The following is a 12,845-nucleotide window of genomic DNA, read 5'->3' on the forward strand; positions in this document are numbered from 1 at the left end:
CGGGTCCTTGAGAGCGCGGGAAGCGGCAGCGCGAGACCGGCCGTTGAGCCTGGCAGGTATTGCGCTTGCCAAGGCAGTCATGCAGATCATCCTTTATTATCCTTTTTAAAAGTTGCATGTGGGATTGTGGCATTGTGCAAAATGCATGAATAAATCTTTCATGGAAATGGGCAGTGACACAAATCCGTAGTCATCCAGGAGGTTCTGTAAAGCAGGCAGCAGTTGGGCTTGTTTGGGCGGACAGTCTCTTCCCATACTATGAAAGAAAATGGATAGTCAGCACAAGGAAAGCCAAGGCCAGGTGAAATAAGGATCACCTGGGAAATACAGAGAACTGGACTATCAGGAAATTATTGAAATCCTAATCACAAAGAGTTTGAACAGTGTCCCACATAACCTTTGTGGAGCTTTAAATAGATTTTATTTTATTTTATTTTATTTTATTTATTGCAATGCATTGCATTGCAAACCACTCTGTGGGTATTTCTTTATCCCGAAAGGCAGCCTAAATACTTTAATAAATAATAAATCAATTCATTATAAATGAAATTGAATTTAGATTCACAGTATAAGCACAATTTAAATCAGACTCATGCCAGCTACATTACTGCCCTGGAGATGTTTGGGTTGAAAGGCTGAATACTAATTCAATTAACAACGCCAACAACAACCTTTTTACAGGCATATGTCAAGGGCTCAGCACCTCCTTTTAAGTATTTGAATCTGTTACGTTTACATGGATATTTCCCCAGCTTCTAATAACATTTGCTCTCTTCTCTCATAGGATTTTCTCATAGGATTTACTTTCTTTGTGTTTATTTGATTCCTATTAAAGAGAATTACTTTATATATAGTCAATATAGGCGCAGAGTTAATTTTTTAAACATTTTCTAATGGTGGTGTGCCTCGAGATTTTTTTCATGAAACAAGTGTGCCTTTGCCCAAAAAAGGTTGGGAAACACTGCACTAGGACAGTATTTTAGCATTTCACAGTAAATCAATACTGTACATTTTTATATCTAATGTTCATATTGGTGTCAAAATGGTATTTTAGAATTCAATTCAGTATACAGTGTTACCTCAGAAGTCGAACGGAATTGTTCTGGAAGTCCGTTTGACTTCCAAAACGTTTGGAAACCAAGGCACGGCTTCCGATTGGCTGCAGAAAGTGCCTGCAGCCAATCGGAAGCCGCGTCAGATGTTCGGGTTCCAAAGACCGTTCACAAACCGGAACACTCACTTCCGGGTTTGCAGCGTTTGGAAGCCAAAACATTCGACTCGCAAGGCATTCGGGATCCTAGGTAAGACTGTATTTAGCTCTTTATAAGGCCAGCATAGTTGCTAGTTAAAAATAAAAGGTGAGTCTCAAGTTCAAGATCCTAAAGTAGTTAACTTGAGGATGTGCAAAGTGTGTCTTAAAGTGAAAAGAGTGGGTGGAGGAGGGAGCCCTTGTCTTACCTCCTGATTTCCCCTCCTTAGCCCATCCCATGGGATAATTTTCCACACAGATACCGAAGTGAGTCCAGCTGCTAGAAGAACAGCAGCTGAAGGATGGCTCTACGTGGAAGAGCAGAAAGCAGCAGGGAGGTTTCAGTAGCCCCTGCCTACGCAGCCGTTTTGTCACTGTAAATTGTACTACAATATGTGTGATCGCAGCACACTTGCAATTAAAGGCACAGTGAACCCCACATTATGTAATTTGGCCATAAGCAGCAGGAAGTAGATTCAATATTACTTATGGGTATGGTCCAATGGTTACTTGAATCTGAGCTACTTTGGGTTTCTATCCCAACTTAGATTTATTTATGTTCATTCAGACTTCTTGCTGTGAGTCAATGCGAAGTAGCCCTGGACAAAGAATGAAACCCTGTTGCCTTGGGACCTTTGCAAAAAGACTGTCTCACAACTGGGCAGGATTCCCAGTACGTTTCCGAGCACAATTCAAAGTGTTGGTGCTGACCTTTAAAGCCCTAAACGGCCTTGGCCCAGTATACCTGAAGGAGCGTCTCCACCCCCATCATTCTACCCGGATACTGAGGTCCACCACTGAGGGCCTTCTGGCGGTTCCCTCATTGTGAGAAGCCAAGTTACAGGGAACCAGGCAGAGGGCCTTCTCGGTAGTGGCACCCTCCCTGTGGAATACCCTCCCACCAGATGTCAAAGAGAACAACAACTACCATACTTTTAGAAGACATCTGAAGGCAGCCTTGTTTAGGGAAGCTTTTAATGTTTGATGTATTACAGTATTTTAATATTTTTTGGAAGCCGCCCAGCCAGATGGGCAGGGTATAAATAATAAATTATTGTTATTGTTATTGTTATTATTCCAGGTTGCGAGAAAGCCTTTGAGCATGCAGCCATATTTGCAAAGGACCCATACATGTTTTTTACATAAACACGGAGGGTGGGATTGCTTGGCGATCCCTACTCCTGTGTTGTTAAGACGGAAGCATTGCCTAAATAGGGGGTCCTGTCTCACAATAAACTAAATGCAGGAGATGTTGATACTGCCACTAAACGTAGTGGAGAGAGTCTGCTCTGACCTGTCATAGTGCTTGCAATATAAGTAAGGAAGACAAAGAAAATCAGAAATATTGGGAGTAAGACTTCAGAAGAAGGATTGCCAAGTCCAAAAAAGTTACTGCAATATGTTTCATCATTTTCCTCCTAATTCCTGTTGCGTTTCCTTTCTTCTTAAGTGCTGGTGTGGGTCGTACAGGCACATTCATAGTAATCGATGCTATGATTGACATGATGCATGTCGAGCAAAAAGTTGACGTTTTTGAGTTTGTGGCAAGAATCCGCAATCAACGCCAACAAATGGTTCAGACCGATGTAAGTAAATAAAATACACCTTATGTCAAATTTATCAATCTTTTCAGCTTAAAAGATGACAGAATGACTCAGCCAATTGGAGGGAGGTGTTGGCCAACATTTTCTGCCCTCACCCATGAAAAACATTACACCTTTTGTCACTTGTGAGTAGGAGCAGGAAAATGTTTGCACCCTGGGAATTCACCTGTGCTCCCTTACCAAAAAAGAAGTACTTCTTTCCTGTCTTGATCTGCTGTTCCTTTAATACTAAATCAGCTTTGCTTGTCCTCAGTGACATTGTCACTTGGCTAATCATGGTTGGCTATGTGATGACATCCAATCCAATCCAAATCTTTATTATGGTCATAGACCAGCATCTAGTTCATCTATGTAATGACATCATTATTCCAAAGCAGACAAGACCTATTTTTTAAAAAAGTGTGCCAAAGCAGCAGCCAATTAGAGCAACAAATTGTGGGGCCAGGGATAGTGGAAATTAAGGCAGATAGTGGAAGTTCTCCACAGCGAACTCAGTCAATCCACAGGGGTCAACCCGCCATCCAGGGATCAGCCGCACAATGAAGTTTCCCACAAAGAGCTCAGTGCATGGCCCAATCCATTAGAGTTGATCAGGCAGCCCATCTGCTGGGCGGTAACTCCAGCCCTGCTTTCTGCAGGGACAGGCTGCGTGACTGAGTTCACCACGCGGCAGTCAGTCATGCAGCCACGCATTTACCTGCCCTCACCTGACCATGTTTGACATCGAGTAGGAGGCAGGTTGAGCACGGTTTGAGGAACGTCCTTGTGGGCTTAAATTCAGCCCACAGCAGGAGGTTCACCACCCTGGCCTCTATGATACACGGGTAGTGGGGTGTTCCTAGTTAGTGTAGACCAGGGATAGCCAATGCCCTCCGGATGTTGTTGGGACTGCAGCCCTGGTCATTTGCCATGCTGGCTAAGGCTGATGGGTACTGTAGTTCAGGGACATCTGGACGGCACCATGTTGACTACCCCTGATGTAAACAATACTGGGCTAGTCTGACATAGTATAAGAGAACTTTCTAAGTTCCAGAGATACAAAACATCTGTATTAATCCTCTTGCCCTGAAAAGCTTCAATTCTTGCACCTTAGCACGGTCTTATTTTTCGCCATATTTAGTCTCTGTTTTCTTTTCTTTTTTTAAAGGTGTGATTCATTATTTGTGTTCTAAATGGCTCTTTGTGATTCTAGAATGCTTTTATGGAGTGTGAGCTGTTAATTTATTCTGAAGGATGAAGCTTCTCTGTAGTTTAATGTTGTTTTACCTCTCCAGACAAATCACTAGCTGAAACCAAGATTCTTCCTTTCCTTTACCGTTTGTGGTTTGTCACCAAAATTCCTAAATGCCATAAGGATGAATTATTACATATGGATAAGATACGTTTTATCATTATGGGAATAAACTTAGGTCAAGCTCATGCTTTTTCTAGCCTTTTGTGTGGCCAGAAAAAGGGGATAGTAGGTTTCACTTCAACTTTTGTTGAACTGCCTTAGGATGATTAATCAAAATTCAAACAAACTGTGATTAATCTCCAAGCCTTGGTTTTTGAATCTGGATTGTTTCAATAAACCATATATTAGCCACATTTTAGGATTTTGATGTAATGCTGAGCTTGGGTTAATTGAAAATGGAAGTGAAAACTTCCAAGCTCCTTCCAAGCTCCGGTGGATGAGAGAGGGATAAGCCTAGACTTGTTCCTTTACAGTAAACTGTATTTTATTGGCTTATTCAATCATAACGTATGTGTAAGTTTTTTACCTACCACTCGTAAAGGCAACAGTTACATTTCTGACTACTGTATAAAAGTGTATGAGATAGCTTGAGGTTATTCATATCATATATTATATGCGATTAGTAATATTTAAAGTGTCCTGGCTTATAAAATGGCTTACGTTCTTTACAGATGCAGTATTCCTTCATTTATCAAGCCTTACTTGAATACTACCTCTATGGTGACACAGAACTAGATGTGTCCTCCTTAGAAAAGCACCTGCAGCCATCGCACAATGCAGCACCAAATCTTGTCAAACTAGGGCTAGAAGAAGAGTTTAAAGTAAGTATTAAATAAAATTTTACAAAGATTTCAGGCTCACACTTAAAAGAAATAGTTTCTTACTCTGATTTTTAAAAGGTTAATCATCTTAGAGTATTGGGTTGGGTATTTTTTAGATAAAGAAACTTCACCTGAATTAGAATTTGGTGATAACAGTCATATTATGCATAGCATATATAATATGTCTGGAGTTATGAATATAGTGAAGTAAAGTTTTAAGGCTAACACCAGTTATACTTTCTCGACTTAACTGTATCTCAAACCATTCTTTTGCATTTTGAGATCTGCTGAATTTGCAAATATGAACAAAAGTAATTGTCCCTTCTACTTTTGGAAGTTTTTTAATGTTACATTCATACATACATTTGCGGTATAACATCAATGTTCAGCTTTCCTGTATTGCAGGAGGTTGGACTAGATGACCCACAGGATCTCTTCCAACTTTACAATTCTATGATTCTGTGTGTAATACTTATTGTTTAATATGTACATACTACCTTTATTTTTTTAACTTACTTTACTTAAATTTAATATACCACGCTTTATCCATAGATCCCAGGGCAATGTACAATATTAAAAAGATAACTTACATAGCTGTCAGAGCTGCTTGAAGATCCTAGCTCACAGAGGATCACGCTAGCCAGCGATCATTAAGTAAAAGTCTTTATTGAATTACAGTTTCCATTCTCACGCTGCTGCGCGCAAACTCTACGTCTAGTAGCTAGATCGGCGAAGCTCCGTCTGAGTCTCCGCCCCGTGAGCACCAGCTTAATATCCTAGCCTTGCTCCACCTTTTCCGCCTGACTGTCCTCCTCTGGGTCCCTCTACCCCCCGGGGCCTCCTCCTTCCGGGATTCTTCTGACGCTGACCCGGACCCTCCTGCCTCCTTGCGCCGGGCTTTAGGACCTGGTTCCCTTTCGGGGCTGCTTACTGCGCCGCCTTCCTCTGCATTTGAACTTGGCGCGCGCGCCCAACCTTCCACCTTCCTCTTAACCGTTTCTTCGCTCCCCGATGGAGGTGTGGCCACTCCTGACTCATGCCCTCCCTCCTGTGGTGAGCTGCCAGCGCTTCCCCCCTGGCTCCCTTCCTCTTCCCTGCTTCCTGGCGGTGACGCAGGTCCCGATTTCCAGCTGCTCCCCCCTGAGTCCCTTCTGGCTCTATCTTCCTGGGGTGCCCCCCTTGCCCTGGCCACTGGTGCTCCTTTCTGTGAATCCTCTGATTCACTGGAAAGACTAGGAGATCTCGGGTCGTCGTCATCACTCATCTTTTCTTCTGCCTCCTCCCCTTCGCTCTCTGTTTCCTCCCTTGCCCGTGCCTCTGCTCCTAAACCCCTGACATCCATCCCCCCCTCGAAGCCCCCCATTCCCCCCTCCCCTCCTTCCGGTGCTGGAGCTGGGGGCTGCTGTTGCAAAGGGACGAACGTCGGATATCGGCCGCTTCCCGTGGCGGGCCTCCATCTGAAGTCTTCCGGTTCTTCCTCCCTGCTCTCGTCGACGACGGTCACCTCCGCTTCCATCTCTGTGCCGCCGTGCTCGAAACCAGGGTCGTCCCCGAAAATGTCCATGTCCGTCTCTCCCTCACTTCCTCCTGGCGGCGTTGCTCGTCCTGAGCATTCCAGCCACTTTCTGCGGAACTGCTCCTCTGGCCTATCGTCCCACCAATACGAGGGTTCCGAGGCGGATCCCGAGGGTGACCCCTCCGGGGAACGGACGTCTCGTGTCGGTTCCTCGTCCGAGTCGAACCCCCGGAACGTGCTGGCCGAAAGCGTGGGCGTGAAAAGCCAGTCGTCGAAAAAGTCTGCTGGCATAGGTCTATGTGGGAAGAGGGCATGAAACTCGTCTTTGAGCAGAGGTTCGTCTAAGGCGTATCCCGGCACCCAGCTGTTCGCACTGGCCGGGGTGCCCTCCTTGGCGAGAAAGTATTCTACCCCCTCTTCCCCCCATCTGGAGTCCAAAATCTCCGTGACTTCGTTGATGCGCTCCTTCTGTGCCACTCCCGCGTGCCCTGTTCTGTCTCTGGCCGGACTCGGCGCCGTTCCGGGTTCCTGGAACCTGTGCGGTGCCTTGTAGGGAGTGAGCACCGATCTGTGGAATACTGGATGCATCCTGGAACCCTCCGGAAGTGCCAGTCTGAAAGCTACCGGGTTGACCTGCTCTTCGACTTGGTAGGGCCCCAGTTGCTTATGCCCTAGTTTCTTCTTGGCCAACGACCTGGCCGGCACTGCATGGGCTGCTAACCAAACCCAGTCTCCCACGTGGAGCTCTTCTCCAACCCTTCTGTGCTTGTCTGCTTGTACCTTGTATGCGTGCTTGGCCAGCTCCAGGTGGCGCCTCAGCTGATCGTGGACTTCCTGCAGCTCCGACGCGAACGCATCTGCTGTCTGCGGCTCCCCCTCCCCCATTCTTTCCAGTCCCGGGAAGGTTCTGGGGTGTCTCCCGTTGTTGGCGAAGAACGGCGTGACCCCCGTGGACACGTGCTTCGTGTTGTTGTAGGCGAATTCGGCAAGCGGCAGGTAATCCACCCACGTCGCAGGCTGTTGATTTGCATAACATCTCAGGTACTGCTGCATGATGGCATTGACCCGCTCCGCTTGCCCGTTGGTCTGCGGGTGTCTCGCCGACGCCAGGTTGATCTTGACGTTCAGGAAGCCCATCAGCTTCTGCCAGAAATTCGAGATGAACTGCCGCCCCCGGTCGGACAGAATAGACCGTGGCAGACCGTGAACCTTGAACACGTGGTCTATGAACAGTTTGGCGGTGTGCTCCGCCGTGGCCACCTTAGCACACGGAATGAAATGGGCCATCTTGGAAAACAGGTCCACCACCACCAGCACTGCCGTCTTGCCCCTTGAGCTGGGCAGATCCGTGACAAAGTCCAGGGCCACCCTTTCCCAAGGTTCGACCGGAGTTTGCAGCGGTTCCAACAGTCCGGCCGGCGGTTTGTGCACCGGTTTGGCCCTCTGGCAGGTGTCACACCTCGCCACGTAGTCTGCGACCTCCCCTCTCATTCCAGGCCACCAGAAATCCCTGGCTACTAATTCCACCGTCTTCTCCTTGCCAAAGTGCCCGGCCGTGGGCGCGTCGTGCAGCTGCTGCAGCACCTTGGCTCGAAGTTCGTCTCCCGGCACGTAGATGGCCCCTTTACGGATGAGCAATCCATCTCTTAGCTGGAAACCGTCGGCCGCTGCCTTGCCCCTTTGCACCTCTGCCATCTTTGCTCGTGCGAAGGAGTCCCCCTGCAACGCTCGTCGCACCGCCTCTAGGTCCACAGTCGCCGCGGCGCACGCCCACACTGTCGGTGCGAAGATGTGCATGGCGGCCGCTGGTGTTGCGTCCTCCAGATACTGTGGCTTACGGGAGAGAGCGTCTGCCATGATGTTGGTGTCCCCCGGGACATACTCTATTCGGAAGTCGAAGTTCGCAAAGAACTCAGCCCAACGTATCTGCCTCTGATTCAGGAACTGTGCCGTGCGCCAGTGCTCTAGATTCTTGTGGTCCGTGCAAACCTGCACCGTGTGCTTGGCGCCGATCAGAAAGTGCCTCCACGCCTTGAACGCTGCGTGAATAGCCAGCAACTCCCTGTCCCATATGGTGTAGTTCTGCTCGGACTTGCTGAGCTTCCTGGAGTAAAACGCTGCCGGTCGCCACACCCCCTGCGGGTCTTTCTGCAGCAGGACCGCCCCCACGGCTCTGTCCGAAGCGTCTGTCTCCACCCTCATCGGCTTGCTGGGGTTGACATGAAGCAGCTGCTCTTCCGACGCGAAGAGACGCTTGAGTGCCTGAAAGGACTGCTCCGCCTGCTCTGTCCAAATGAACTTCTTTTTCTTGGAGCTAAGCGTGTCAGTGATGGCCGCCGTCTGCATCGCGAAGCCCTTGATAAATTTGCGATAGAAGTTCGCAAAGCCGACAAACCGTTGGACCTCCTTCCGGTTGCGCGGGCTCTTCCAATCCAACACCGCTCGAACCTTGGCGCTGTCCATGGCGAGCCCCTTGTCAGACAGCTTGTAGCCCAGAAAATCCACCTCCGTCACGTCGAATTGGCACTTCTCCAGCTTGGCGTAGAGCCTATGTTGCTTTAGCCTGCTCAGCACTTCCTTGACGTGTTTGTCATGCTCCTGCTGCGACTCCGAAAAGATCAGGATGTCATCTAAGAAACAGACGCACGTCTTGTAGAGAAGTCCCGCCAACACGTGATGCATAAAAGCTTGAAAAACGTGGGAGCCATTTTGCAATCCAAAAGGCATAACTCTATATTCGTAGGTCCCCAGTGGCGTGAACATGGCTGTCTTCCACTCATCACCCTCCCGCATGCGAATGAGGTTGTACGCCCCCCGCAGGTCCAACTTGGTGAACACTCTGCCCTTCCGTACCTTTGCGAGGAGGTCGTCAATTCGGGGCATGGGGAAGTCCGATGGCCTAGTCACACTGTTCAAAATCCTGTAATCCACTACGAGTCTCTTTTGGGGCGTGTCCCGCTTCTTAACAAAGAATACGGGACTGCCCCCCACTGCCTTGGACTCCCGGATGAAGCCGCGCTGCAAATTATGATCAATGAACTCCTTGAGTTCTTGCAGTTCGTCCTCTGACATGGAATACAGTCTCCCTTTAGGCAGCGCCGCCCCCGGCAGCAGGTCAATTTTGCAGTCATATGGTCTGTGAGGGGGTAGCCTGTCTGCCTCCTTCTCGCAGAAAACTTCCAAAAATTCAGCGTACTTGTGGGGAATCGCTTGCAGCGTGCCGAGCAGCAGCTGTGACTCCTCTTCCTCTCCTTCCTGCCTGGGCACGATGCAGTGTTCAGCACAAAAGGAAGAGCCGAAGATCAACTGCCTCTGGTACCAAGCCATCGTTGGGCTGTGCTTGTCCAGCCAACTCATGCCCAATACAACGGGCGTGTCAGATAGTTGAGTGACGTTGAAGCTGATGATTTCTTTGTGATTCCCAAGTCGCATCACCATTGGTGGCGTCTGCTTCACCACTTGCCCCCCGAGCAGCTCCCTGCCATCCACCGTGACAACCTGCAGGGGCAGTGTGGCCGGCAGCAACTGCACAGCGTGCCTGTCGACAAAGTCCTGCCCTATAAAGTCCGCATTGCTGCCTGAGTCAATGGTGATTGGCACGTCTATGGTGATTCCATTGGGCAGCTGGAGAGATGCTGTGAGCCTCACTACTGGTTTGGGCGGGAGGGGGTTCACGGGCTGTAAAATCTCTGGGGACTGCGTCACTAACACGTCTGGCTGGGCCCCAGTGCCTCTTCCTCCAGCCAGACCGCGTCGTTTCCCTGCTGTGGTCCTCCTTGCTGCGTTGCTGCAGTCACCATTGCTGAGGCTGCAGTGAGCTTGTGGGGCCTCTGGGGACACTCTTTTGCCATATGCCCTGGTTCCTCACAGACGTAACACTTCCTGTTCCCTCTAGGAGGCTTCGCTTTCACTGCTGCCGGTGCTAGGGCTCTGGTTGCTGACTGAGCCCTTGCACCTCCAACCTCCATAGGTTCGGCTCCTCCTCCTGGCGGAGGCGTGGATTGCGCCCGCGCTGCTTCTCTGGGAAGGAAGGAGGGGCCCCCGGCTGGTTCGCGCCCTCCACGCCCTTCGTCCTTGCTCCACGGACGTCCTTCCAGCCTCACCCCCACTGCCAGTGCCCTCTGAACGACCTCCTGGGTGGTTCGGGGTCTCTCCCCCCTCGCGATCTCATCTTTAATCGAGTTGTGCAGCCCCTCCCAAAAGAGGTCTCTTACAGGAGCCGAATCTCTGTCCCATTCCAGGGCACTGACCAAGGCGAAAAAGCGGGCATGATACTGCCTGACGCTGGCCCTCCCTTGTCTCAGCCCATGCACCTCCTTCCGTGCAAGATCCACGTCAATACTTGATAAAAAGCACCCATCCATCGCTTTAATAAAGGCATCCGCATTCTGGAGCGCCGGATCCTTATCTCTCCATAAATTGCGTAGCCATGCTTTCGCATCCCCATGCAGATGGGACATGATGAACCCCACTCTCTCTTGTTCATCTCTAAAGTCTTTATGCAGCAGTTGCAGTGCGCACAGTACGTCGGCTCTAAAGTTGGGATACTGTTGCAGGTTCCCATCGAAGTGAGAGACCAGCCCGCCTGTCCGTCTCGCCAACCCGATTCCCTCCTGCCGGGGTGTCTGCTTTGTCAGCACGTCTAACCTGACCTGGAGATCCCTGCAGGCGGCAGCTGCCTCCTCCTCTCTCTTCCTGGATGCGAGAACCTCGGCGTTCAGTTGTGCCACTGCTTTTCTGAGGTCCTCTATCTGCTGCTCAGCCGTCATGTCGTCTGCCGTTCGTGAGCTCGCTAGTAGGCACCTGTTTCTCTCCCCTCCTCGAGGCTGTAGATGCCCACAATGGAGAGACGGAGCTTACTGTCAGAGCTGCTTGAAGATCCTAGCTCACAGAGGATCACGCTAGCCAGCGATCATTAAGTAAAAGTCTTTATTGAATTACAGTTTCCATTCTCACGCTGCTGCGCGCAAACTCTACGTCTAGTAGCTAGATCGGCGAAGCTCCGTCTGAGTCTCCGCCCCGTGAGCACCAGCTTAATATCCTAGCCTTGCTCCACCTTTTCCGCCTGACTGTCCTCCTCTGGGTCCCTCTACCCCCCGGGGCCTCCTCCTTCCGGGATTCTTCTGACGCTGACCCGGACCCTCCTGCCTCCTTGCGCCGGGCTTTAGGACCTGGTTCCCTTTCGGGGCTGCTTACTGCGCCGCCTTCCTCTGCATTTGAACTTGGCGCGCGCGCCCAACCTTCCACCTTCCTCTTAACCGTTTCTTCGCTCCCCGATGGAGGTGTGGCCACTCCTGACTCATGCCCTCCCTCCTGTGGTGAGCTGCCAGCGCTTCCCCCCTGGCTCCCTTCCTCTTCCCTGCTTCCTGGCGGTGACGCAGGTCCCGATTTCCAGCTGCTCCCCCCTGAGTCCCTTCTGGCTCTATCTTCCTGGGGTGCCCCCCTTGCCCTGGCCACTGGTGCTCCTTTCTGTGAATCCTCTGATTCACTGGAAAGACTAGGAGATCTCGGGTCGTCGTCATCACTCATCTTTTCTTCTGCCTCCTCCCCTTCGCTCTCTGTTTCCTCCCTTGCCCGTGCCTCTGCTCCTAAACCCCTGACAATAGCATATTTAAAAAAAATAAAAAACCACAGAAAAATCATAATAACAGTCTCTCCACATATAAAAAGCCATAGAATATTTAATGGCCAAAGGCTTGGGTTAAAGAGGAATGTTTTTGCCTGGTACCTAAAGACATGTAACGATGGCACCAAGCAAGCCTCTCTGGGGAGAGCTTTTCACAAATGGGGAGCCACCACAAAAAAGGCCTGTTCTCATGTTGTGAGCCTCTGAACCTTTTGGGGAGGGGAGGGACAAAGAAAAGGCCCTCCAAACACAGGGGCTGGGTAGGTCCATATAGGGAGAGGCGGTCCTTAAGGTCCTGAGGTCCTGAGCCGCTTAAGGCTTCATAGGTCAGCACCAACATTTTAAAATGGGCCTAGAAACCAATTGGCAGCAAGTGCTGTTGGGCAAGGATTAGCGCTATATGCTCAGCTTGTCTTGCCCCAGTGAGAACTTGGCAACTGAATTTTACATCAGCTGAAGTTTCCAAACTGTCTTCAGAGGCAGCCCCATGTATAACACATTGCAGTAATCTAACCTAGAAACAAGTAATACATACAAGCTACTAGAAATTGAACTGTACATATCACTCTTTCTAGCTACATACCTTGCCTGCAGAAAACAAAAGCAGTGTGTCTTAGTTTCCAGGTTTTAAAAAATTGCTTTCCATATAGGTGTAACATAAAAGAACACAGGTGAAGGTTTATGTGGTTTGGGATCAGGTGAATCAACTAGAAATCTCTAAAAGGAACAGAATATCATGAAATTTTGATGTGTACCTGTTAGCCATTTTTGGTATTCTGTGTTTTTATACAGTAA

At 49.5% G+C, this 12,845-nt stretch overlaps 1 protein-coding gene across 6 annotated transcripts in view; it reads left to right on the plus strand.

Moving 5' to 3' along the window:
- LOC308578285 (receptor-type tyrosine-protein phosphatase epsilon-like) overlaps positions 1-12,845 on the plus strand; it is a 76,612-nt gene that overhangs the window by 49,927 nt on the left and 13,840 nt on the right. For all 6 annotated transcript variants that reach the window (XM_081178549.1, XM_081178547.1, XM_081178548.1 and 3 more), the window contains 2 exons: positions 2,700-2,835; positions 4,759-4,908. In XM_081178549.1, the coding sequence (XP_081034675.1) occupies positions 2,700-2,835; positions 4,759-4,908 (286 nt within the window). The remainder of the gene's footprint in view (positions 1-2,699; positions 2,836-4,758; positions 4,909-12,845) is intronic.

The sequence above is a fragment of the Podarcis bocagei genome, assembly GCF_964188305.1.
Source record: "Podarcis bocagei genome assembly, chromosome: W".
Taxonomy (NCBI): domain Eukaryota; kingdom Metazoa; phylum Chordata; class Lepidosauria; order Squamata; family Lacertidae; genus Podarcis; species Podarcis bocagei.